Genomic DNA, 11,323 nt, shown 5'->3' on the forward strand with positions numbered 1-11,323 from the left:
TACATTTAGAGCAAGGATACTAAACCGAATCACATACACGATAAATAGTTCCCTCATCATTACTCTATTAGCGTTTAAATATTTGGCAAGACGCGCTTGTGCATTTTTGTTTCACCGCAAGACTAGGTTTGTGGGATGATTGCTGGGGATTTAGTGGCAAACAACTATAGAATTCACCTTACGGTGCGATGCCTATTTGTAATTTGATGAGCGGGAAAGCAAACTAAAAGGGTGAGCCTGGGAAGAATGACGTTACATAACTAAAGCATTAAGAGGATACAGAGTGGCATCCTTCTTCTATTATCCCCTTCTGGTATATGTAAAGCGAACCCCTTAACTAACACTTCTCCGTTGAGCTCCTTGGGAGGTACGTACGGTTGTCAATGGCGGAAGAAGTTTATTACGGTTTAAAATAATATTTTTACGTTTCTTTTTCAAGGTAATTAAATTTATTTTGTCAATTTAATCCCGTTAATGTTTTCTGACTATTTTCCATAACTTTTGATGATTTTATACGTTATTAAAGTGAGGTTGAAGCCTTGGTTAGATTCCTTTGGTTGATTTTGATCGCTTCCTTCCCCCACCCCTACTTTTTCTTTGTTTACATTAGTGGCCTAGTTACGTAATTTCGTTGACTTTTCTCTATTTTCAGGATTAACGATCCGTTACATTCCAAACTAAAGAAATCCTTTAAAAATGTGGCGTAAATTAATCCTCCTTTCCTTCTACCTTATTGTTTTGTTCTTCCTTTCTCGATTATTGGAAGTTGCATTTTGGTTTAGCGGACATCGTTTCGTCTTTACGCCAAATTCATTAATTGACCCTTTCTCGCTGAGCGTTCGCTCTTTGAGACAATTATTGGATAGCCGAGGGATAAGCTATACTACAGCCATTGAAAAGCAAGACCTAACCTCTCTCTTGGTAACCTCGGGCCAAGTAACGGAACAGGAGCTGCGCGAATCGCAAAAGTCTGAAGCCAAAAATAACCAACACCATCAAACTGTTCACTTTACTGGAGGCAGTCATTTTTACGAAGAGGTGGAGGACACCAAGGATAGCGTATGGTTGGTTCAAGTTGTAGCCAATGATAACCAAACACCATTGTTAGAACCGGGAACGTGGAAAGAAGTTGTTGGCCAAGTTTCAAAATTTGGGGTACGGACTGGGGTTTTCAAGTGCTCTTTGGATCGAAGGTAAGATTTTGAGGATTTTGGACGTAATTGGGAGCCTATATGTTTAGGACTTGTAATGTTTTCGCCATCTAGACTTTGCGCTCGAAAAAGTTGGACTTCTCCTCTTCTCATTCTGGCACTTCCACGAGGACAACGAACCAAAGAAGATGTTATTTTACATAACTATCAGTATTCTTCCAAACCAGAAACGGTTTTAAAATGGGTCAGGCAAAACCTCTCGATGAGAATAGGCAAGATTAACTCTGTGGAAGATCTGAAATCTGATTGGCTTAGCTTAAACCGCTCTCACGGAGAAACCCCAATCAGAGTTATACTTATATCCACTTTGGACGAACCGCCTTTATTCCTATCCGCCTTAGCCATTAAATTCACTGGTCGTGCTCAATTCGGAATGTTCAAAATGAAACATAAACTGTCATCTAGTCTCAAAGACGTGGTTAAGATGAAAAACTTTCCCGCGTACCTTATTGCCACTCCTGAAAAAGTTTATCAATATGGTCAAAACAGTGGTGAAATTTTGAACTTTAAATGGATGGAGCTACACATGAAAAGCGTACACCCTGAAATTAACGACGTGTTCTTAGTGACATTATTCTTGTTGAATGTGGCAATTGGTTTAGAGTTTTTCTTGGTAACTGGTAAATTATGGAGGCATTGCGTTCGATGGCTTTTACGTCTAGTCAAGTGTAACTGTCTCTTTTTCTTGTTCTGGTTGGTGCTGTTAGGCGCGCACCATTTTCAAATCGTCCACTCTTTCACGTCCCTTTGTCTGAAACTTCTTCGTCTCATCAGCTATAATTCATTCGCGATTACGTTGAGGAACGATTGCCAGTATTTATACTCGGCGCGTTTTTTTATCGCTTCTTTCATCGCCTTTGGACTCTCTATTTTTTGTATATGGAAAAAATTAGGGTACGGAAACGACCAGGACGTGGCGTTGTTTAGCGACTGGTGGTTTGTTCCGTGGGATAGCTACTTGATGAACTACTTCTTTAGACCCATGGCTTCAATCACCATTCCTCTCGCGCCTCAAGACATGGACATTGAGGAAGGACTCGAGCTCTTTATCGAACATTTGGCTGTTCCTAATTTATGGCTAGTACCCGTTCCCGCCATTCAAATCGACTATCTTAAAGATCTTCCCTTATGGAAATATACCGGATCTTCTCAAACCGACGACGATTCTCAATCTCAGGATGAAAGGAAAAGTTGCGTTGACGTTTTAAGTTCCAGCGATGACGAATCGGGACCAAAGGACAACAAAACCAAGAACCGACAGTTCTCTTGCTTTTACAGTGTCAGAGAGCTGTTGTCAAAACGGATGAGAGACGGGACAAGTGAAAGGGAACGCGACGCGCCATCGTGTAGCAAGAAGAATAAGAAAGCGGGATTGGTAGCCAAAGCTGGAGATTTGCGAAAATGTTTGAGCAAATTTTCACGTAACAAGAAAAATAGCGCCAAAAACGAAGGTACATCGAATAATTATCACGGGTCTAACTCTCAAGATGGTGGCGCCCAAAAATTTGACGATTCTGTTTCGTCCGCCAATAATTCCTCAATCTCTCGAATCCCTTACGGAATGCTGGAATATCGCGACTGCCCGATTTGTTTGGAAATTTACAATCTAGGAGAAATGATTTGCGGGTTGCCGTGTGGCCATAATTTTCATCAAAAGTGTATCATGCTTTGGTTAACGAGGGATAATCATTGCTGCCCAGTCTGTAGATGGCCGTCATATAAGCCAAATCCCAAAACATCGCAATCCCACCTTCATTCCCAATGAAAATATATTCGTCGGTAACTTAATCCCTTCGAAAATTAACTAATTTAAATCAGGGACCCTTCATTCAAAAGGCGCTATATCAAGATATCGCGTTTGACCATCCATGTTTGATTCCAACAAAAAAATAACCACCCTTGGAAACATTTTAGCAATGATGGACATTCTGATTCCATCGAGACAAAGGGTCCTTGTTTAAAATTCTATACATAATGAATATACAAAACTAATTTAAATTTTTGAAATAGTTTTTCAAAACAAAAAAATTATCATTCCAAATGCCATACAAATTTAAGGGATAATTAAATAAAAGTACAGAGCATCAAAATAAAAGCCATTTTATTTTGTAATAATTTTTAATGACAAGATTATTATAAATAATTATGCAATTAAAAAAGTTTGTGAAAATCTGCAAAAGTCACGGTGGTTTTTTATCTTGGACCACAACATTTACAGCCATTCCAAGAGGTTCAATGCAAAACTAGTTGTTGTTTTTTTTTTCTGTAGTAAATTTCACAAATGTTTGTTTTTGTTATATGTAAATTTTATTATATTGTCCTTTCGTTACAATAGGATTTTGTTTGTTTGTTTTTGTATAAATCTTGTACAAATAAATCAAAGTTGATTTTTTTAGTGTTAAAAAATTTTTTTTGTTGTATATTTGCAGTTTGTTTTAAATCTAATCGTTTGTGATTTAATTTTGTATTCGGCGTGAAATTTGGAATACTCTATTTAATACTTGACGCGGACAACCCTTCAATTTCAGACCCAAAAATGAGCACCTTTAAACCACCGACTATTTAATTAAGGGTTCAACCTAAAACAACTAACGTGACTGGATAAAACGAGATAAAATTTCTGATAGGACATTAATTCTGGGAGATAATATTACGCGATGCTTATTTCTTCATTGATTCAAAATCAAAATTTGGCAACTCTAATGGCGCCAGTGCTGGTAACTCTCTAGCATCGCCACCAGGAGTTAATTCGCAAAAAGGTGAAAACAATTCTTGGCAAGTTTTTCTTTGATTGACATTAACTAAGGCCAATTGCTTTTCTAATCGAGTAACATTTTCTTTCAGATCATCTCTTTCTTTTTGAACAGTTTCAAGCTCTTCGCATAAAAGGTTAACCATTCTTTTCAGCTCCCTATTGTTCAGCTCTAATTCCTCAACTACATTTTCTTTTTTGACACTTGATGGAAACTTTCGGTTTTGTTCTTGTATGTTTAAGAGTTGGGTATCGCTTTGCGTCATTTTTGGATCGACAATTTCTCCTCTATTATTTAAAAATGACAAAAGCGAATCATTCTCCGTCATCTTTCTCAGAATTTTTGCCCTCAGTTCATCCGACTGTTTAGATTGGCTTTTAGGTTGGGAATTTTCATCTTGCGCCATGATGATGACGTTAACTTCTTTTTCCATTTGTTTGGCCTTTTTACGATTCTGAGAGATGCGGTATTTGATTGGCACAATGTCTTGCTGCTTTAAATGGTACTGGTATTGCAATTCCAATGATTCTTTAGCGCGAGATGATTGAGTGGTTTTTAACGCCTCAAGTAACAGCTCCGAGGCTCGTTTATGGCACAGGACTGCTGCCTCTATTTGGCCACTGTTGAAATATCGTAAACTTTTCCTGTCTTGCTGATGAGCCTTTAATTAAAGGGATAAATAACATCAATTTATCCTTCATGCCTTAAGCCTAACCTTACGTTAAATATTAACTTACCAAATTCAGCTTGTGATTTAAACAACTGTCCATCGGGTCCTTAGGCTTAAAATTAACATATATTTTCCGTGTATAGCTAAGAATAATTTATTAATTATTTTTACATGTAAACGTAGTAAACAAAACAACAAATCTCCGTTTGTTTACAAAAATTTATAGCAGACGATTCCAGACAGGGTTGCCAGATTTCGCGCGCCGAATTATCGTACGCTTGAAAAACAAGAGGAATAAGACCACTTTACAGGTTTTCCTATGCACCCAGGCTGCTCAAAATGATTTTCTCCCCCGTATCCTAATTTCCTCAACATAATATCTCCAGAAAATGATATCAACTAGTGGGATGGAACTCGATTGATTCCTACCAAACTATACATAGTTTATATGCAAGGAGGATTCATATCATTTGCACAAGGAGACCAGGCAACCTAGAACGTAAAATAGCAGACGATTTTACGCTCTAAGTCGCCTTTTCTCCTTGTGTTAATGGTATTAATCCTCCACGTCCACGAGTCACGACTGTAAACAATGTATTAATATTGGTTTTCAAAAGCTTCAGGGCCAAATTCAAATACATGAGAAAACGAGAACTGCAGAAAATGCATTTTTTATTTAGTGATTTCAAGCTTTTTAAATTTTACCATAACTCTATAATAGAGTTATAATTTTACATTTTATTTACACTTCGAATGAGAAATCATCATCATCATCCATTAGGCTTTTTATTCTGTTTGCCATTGCTGCCTTAATTGGCATTATTCAATCGTAAAACGCAACTTCCAACGAATTTTTTTCTTTTCTTCTTCGTTTTTGCTTTGAGTTGAAATGGTTTTCATATTTCTAAGATGACTCATGCTCTTCGAATGTTTCTTTAAAGATTCCATTACGCTTTTTATTCTGTTTGCTATTGCTGCGTTAATTGGCATTGGCATTATTCAATCGTAAAACGCAACTTCGAACATCCCCATTACGCTTTAGCCAAGGCCATAGGCAAAGAAATTTTATTGTCGTTAACTTCCACAGATTAATTTTAAATTTTAGAAAGAGAATATTTTAATTAAATTAACTTTGAACGCAAATGTACATAAAAGCATTAAAGTTTTATTAACTTGTGATCATAGAGATAGGAACATATATACCTCTAGAGTCACAACGTATATCCCGAGACAGGCCGCACTTTTTAAAACCATGTAAACTTTATCATTCGACACCAGCGCCACTATCGGCGATATTCTTAACTAAAATATTATTCGAGCTACAAATAGATGGCGTTGCTAAAAAAGGTTTTCGCGCTAAAAACGACTTTTTGGCGGGAAAAATGAACTTTTCGCGGTAAATCTGTAACTTTTTCAAACTTTTTTCAGTTGACGGACCTTATATTATTTTATTTGTTCTTAACTATCTAAATAAATGTTTCCAAAGTATATTTAAGTGTTTGTTAGACGATGCTTAATGCATGAAAACATATTTCCCACTCTAACGGGATGGAACCACCATTTAAGTCACATTGTTAAAAAGGCAATAAACATCTACACAGATATCTGGCTGAGGAAAATAGCAAAGAATATGATCGAGAAAATGAAAAGAGAATATTAGAAAGCGACTGACCAAACTGATTTTATTCCAAGGACAATAGTAGTCTATTTATAATTTGAATTTATTTATTAGTTGATACGTACATTTTACATTCAGCATTCATGATTCGTTTATTCACTCCAAAAAAAAAATGTTTGTTTAACTAACTTGTCAAATCACCATCAATTTGTTTAATTAATTCATTATCACTTCCCTCGAATTTGCTAGAATACAATACACGCACAAGACACGGTAGCAGACTACGCCGTTGAAAATATATCAAAATAGTTCTTCCGTTTTTGCACAGATGGCGCTGGGTGTATTTGATAAAGTATACTGTTTTTAACGTTGTATATTCACTAATGATAAGGTTAAAGTCTATGGGGACGCTTCCATGTTGTGACTCTAGAGGTATATATGTTCCTATCTCTATGGTGGTGACCTGGCTGGAGAAAAAAGGGGGGATTCGTATGCGTATGCACCTAGAAGGGGATGCCATCAGGGAGCACATTATCCATTGAGGTAGAGAGGGCGGGCTATGGAAAAATTTGTTTCTTAAAAAGTCCGATTTTTATTTAAGTTTTAAAGTAAATATATTATAATAAAATAACGTCTACATTTAATTTTGGCCACTAAACCGAAATTTTTAATAGGATCGTACATCGGATCGTATTTTTGACGTACGATCCTTCCTACAGATCGTATATCGTACGAAGAGCCTAATTATCGTACAAATACGATCCGGATCGTACATCTGGCAACCCTGAATTTCCAGACTCCAGATCTAGGGCACGGCCTACTAGGAGTAAGGAATTAACTGAGGTTAACAGTTAATCAGTTGGCCGTTCCTAATAACTGGACTGGCGGACTATAATATTTATTTCTCCTTTAGTATTGCTCTATGGTAGCACATTGCTAGCAGCCAATGGGAAACGTCTTAAGGTACATTTTGGCGGGAAACAGTTTTTTGAAACTGTTTTTCCGTTGGAAAGCCAATGAAGAGATTCACACCGCTGCTCAGATTTCTTCTTTTCAAGTTAAAATATAATAGTCTAACATAGAAAGAATATTTTTTAAGACTTGAATGGATGCGAATAACAAGAAAAAGGTAAAATTAAACGGACAACACTATGTATTAGTTCGGAATGTTTTATACACGTGCTTGCGCTATCCTGGCTAGCACCTTGACGTTGCATCTATCATGGTTGCATGCAATTTCCTCTCGCAAAATAAATATTATTAGTCTTGTATAATTCCTGCTATAGAAACGATTGTGGAGACTTGAGCAAGCATAGTTTATAGTTTTTGATTTACATCTTTTCGAGTTTTCTTTGTTTTCAATATGATACGCTAGAAGTTGCTCGTTTCTGTAGGTCATAACCAGGTTGCGCCACTGTCCACGAGTCGGAAAACGCAACTATTCGATTTTCTCTCTTACGTCACAGTTTACGCGCGCTTTTTTTTTTCTGGTCTTTTCCGACTGGAGAAAGCCGCATAGGAAAACCGGGATCAGTCCGACGGACTCTTTCACTTAAATCCCGCCGGAGTTCAGACAGAATATAGAGATAGGAGCGACAGAGCTACGCTTTTAATATCATTTTCGCGAAAAGATTGTTTCCGAATCGGAAAGGAAATTTTAATAGAAACTCCAAAATTATAAAGATTGTGTTTATAACAAACGGCCTACAAAATCGATGCTTTCGTCTCGGAGGAGGCCTTTTGGCAAGCACCGGCCACAGTAGCTGGAACGTTTGCAGCCGCGAAAAGTCGTTACTCGCCCGGGCGCGATTCCGAAAGCATCCCCCCTTGGAAAAAAACCGGGGTTTTGACGCGTATTTACCGCGAATTTATCGAAGAAGGAAGAATTGATAGAAGATTTAATTGGCCAATTATAAAAGCATCCGTAATGTCCAGGCGACGGAAATTTGTAAGGATTACGAGCCACGAAATTTGTTCATTGGAGAAATTGAAGGGATGAAAGGCCTAACTCGATCAACCGTCCCAGTAGACGTGGTTGTACCACCGCGATTTACCATCCCCGGCTTTGGTTGCGGGAATAGACCGCCGTTGCTGCTTTACTCTCTATTTCCACCGAATTTGACAAAAATAGGCCTAGTTGCCGGACGAAACGCCTACTCTGACAAATCGGAATCGGACTTTGATCAACGTCAAAAACATCTACTAACTTTGGTATTTCCATCGGTAACCGAATCGGAATTCAACAACGTCGAATTTAACCCTAACATCGACGTCCTAAAACTCCAAATAAACCGTAAGTTTAATAACATTTTCTACACTCCTACTAACTTTAATTTTGCGGGATAATTTGTATAATATTTAATGTTTGAGGGATTTTGCCGCGATATCGGAAATTACCTATACAAATTGAAAGCTAGAATTGCAATATTATGAAGTAGAGAGATTAAGATAGTTTACTAATCCTTAATGCAACCTTAGAAAGGTCCATTTAGTCTCCCAAAAAATGTACAGTTATAGAGAAAAAGGTCCCTATACTAATATTGCAACTATATTTTTAAAACTGGGGAAAACCAGGTAGAAAAGAGACAAATAACGATCACATGATACAAATGTTATATATTTTTGACACGTACTGGGCATTATTTTAAATTGTACTTAATTGAACTTAATTTAAACAAGCGAAAGGAGTATATGGTAGGCGTTATCGGGGCTTTCTAGGTGTGACACTTCAATGTTACAATGCAGGTGTTAGTGTTATTCATTTATATATACGGGATAATTAAGTTAAAAGTTCTCGTGCAAGAAGAGGTATATAGACACGTCAGTTATGGGAAAATGTTAGTGAAAACGAACGAATCGAAGGTTGTACCCTTTTTACGCCGTTTTACGTGTACGAAGTAATCTAAATTGAACAAAACGTTTATTCGAGAATACAAATATAGATCGTATCGTACAGTGTGTTTATGTACTCTTACGAAGCGGCTAGCTTAATACACTGGGCGTTACTCGCAGCCTTTTTTTAGCCGACGGCCGGCGTAACGTTTTTCTTGATGAACTTGAGTCATGTTTATTATTACGCAACCCGTAATGTAAATCATGTTAAACCTAAGGGTTCATACCTGGAGAACCTAGCTGGAAATGTCAAGGAAATAATTTATTGACTAAAAATTCAGGAAAAACTATGGGAAATTTGTAATTTTTTGTAAATTTCTGGGAAAACGAGGAGAAATTTATAATTTTTAGTAAATTTTTAGGAAAACGAGGAGAAATTTATAATTTTTAGTGAATTTTTAGGAAAACGAGGAGAAGTTTATAATTTTTAGTAAATTTTTGGGAAAACGAGGAGAAATTTATAATTTTTAGTAAATTTTTGGGAAAACGAGGAGAAATTTATAATTTTTAGTAAATTTCTGGGAAAACGAGGGGAAATTTATAATTTTTATTTGTAGAATTCAGGGAAAATTCGCGGAAATTTGTAATTTTTAGTAAAGTTCAGGGAAAATTCGCCGAAATTTGTAACTTTTAGTAAAGTTCAGGAAAAAATCGGGGAAATTCATAATTTTTTTAAAATTCATGGAAATTTATAAATTTTAGTAAAGTTCAGGGAAAACTCGGGGAAATTTTAGTAAATTCAGGAAAAACTCGAGGAAATCTATAATTTTTAGTATAATTTAGGGCAAACTGGGGAAACTTATAATTTTTGTAAAATTCATGGATATCAGCGAAATTTATGAGGCTTTTAGTAAGTTTACTCTGGAAGGACTGCTTGAACTAAAAAAAATTAAGAAAAACTGAAGCTATTTCTAGAAAAATAACTCCTGCAGTTACTAGATAGCCTTACACCTGAAAATGTCAGTTAAAAATATGCTAAAAAAACCTGGAAATATCAGAGAAATCGGGTTTCCAAAAGTTGTATGATCCGTTTTGATCCCTGAACCTACAGTAAAAGTCAGGGATGTGTCGTAAAATGTCCGGGAAACATTCTTTGGTGGAATTACAAATGGGTTCTGTTATGCTTTATAGTATCACTAGCGTGATTTAGTACTAGTAATTTTTAAATAAACGGTTATATTGTTAATTAGATACATTCTTAGCTTTATTACATTACTAGAGAAAGAAGGGCATGGCTTGGAGCTAGGAATTTTCTCTTTATACTTTTTATTCTATAATGACATAGCCAAACCGTATACTCCAATCGACTGACGAAATACACCATAAATATTTGATAATTACACGTTTCCGTATAAAAGTGGATAAATTTTATTCGCTTGATTTAGCAATAAGAGAAGTGTATTTCTATTTTTTAGTCTTTTCGGTGGGAATTACAATTATGAATTCGTATACTAAACTCAGAGATTTGGAAAATGCATGGTGGAGGAATGTCAAGGATTTAAATGTTTTTCGAGATCATATTTCCTTTAAATTCTAATAAGTGAAGGTCATACTAGATTTAGTACCTATACAGGGTGTTTCTGATAAGTTTACCATAAATTAAGGGTGATGTTTTTGAGTCGAAAATGTTCAATGACATTTTGTCGTCCGGAGCCACTGTTTTCAAGTTAAGATTGGATGCAGTATTTTACGGATGGCCCCTTAAATTTAATTAACAAGAAATACAATGATTTCTAATTTAATTAAGGGGTCATTCCTAAAACACTAAAATCCAAAACTCGAAAATAGTGGCCCGTGTGTCAAAATGGAGGTAGAAGTTACATTTTTGGACTCAAAATTGATTTCCCAAAGAACACCGGTCATAATTTCTTATGGACCTTTTCAGAAACATCACGTGTTTTGAGAAGATATAATATATTTATATAATAATAGCTTAAACCTCGTGAAACCTTATGAAAGAAACATTACGGTTTATTATATCTTTTAATCATGTATGCGTATATAACAAAACGGGATGGGGATTTCACATGGTAAGGTATATAATGAAAGAAAATATTATACGTTATGTCTGAAAAAAAAAATATAAGGCCGGTTGTATAAACTTATAAAGCTTGCGAAGAACAGAGATCTCTAACAGGTGTTTCAAAAGATATATATATATAAAATTTTTTCGGGGTTA

The 11,323-nt window shown here is 36.0% G+C and overlaps 2 protein-coding genes across 3 annotated transcripts; one reads left to right on the forward strand and one right to left on the reverse strand.

Annotated features, from left to right (window-relative positions):
* The first annotated feature begins 319 nt into the window (after positions 1–319).
* On the forward strand, positions 320–3,617 carry LOC149623399 (E3 ubiquitin-protein ligase RNF103-like). Its single transcript, XM_089853313.1, has 3 exons — positions 320–439; positions 653–1,193; positions 1,266–3,617. Exons 2-3 carry the CDS (start codon positions 697–699, stop codon positions 2,974–2,976), a joined length of 2,208 nt encoding a protein of 735 aa, XP_089709439.1. The 5' UTR covers positions 320–439; positions 653–696; the 3' UTR covers positions 2,977–3,617.
* On the reverse strand, positions 3,296–6,708 carry LOC149623400 (nuclear receptor-binding factor 2-like). 2 transcript variants are annotated; one of them, XM_089853322.1, is made up of 3 exons: positions 4,849–6,708; positions 4,702–4,777; positions 3,296–4,625 (listed from the first exon to the last, which is right to left on the reverse strand). In XM_089853322.1, exons 2-3 carry the CDS (start codon positions 4,732–4,734, stop codon positions 3,873–3,875), a joined length of 786 nt encoding a protein of 261 aa, XP_089709448.1. In that variant the 5' UTR covers positions 4,735–4,777; positions 4,849–6,708; the 3' UTR covers positions 3,296–3,872. The 2 variants fall into 2 exon arrangements, with proteins under 2 accessions (XP_089709448.1, XP_089709447.1); XM_089853321.1 differs by having other exon boundaries at positions 4,702–6,708.
* Between the last annotated feature and the right edge of the window lie 4,615 nt (positions 6,709–11,323).

Source organism: Phalangium opilio, unplaced genomic scaffold, assembly GCF_054372755.1.
Source record: "Phalangium opilio isolate 3A_F unplaced genomic scaffold, DU_Popi_V2 ptg000113l_1, whole genome shotgun sequence".
NCBI classification, from domain to species: domain Eukaryota; kingdom Metazoa; phylum Arthropoda; class Arachnida; order Opiliones; family Phalangiidae; genus Phalangium; species Phalangium opilio.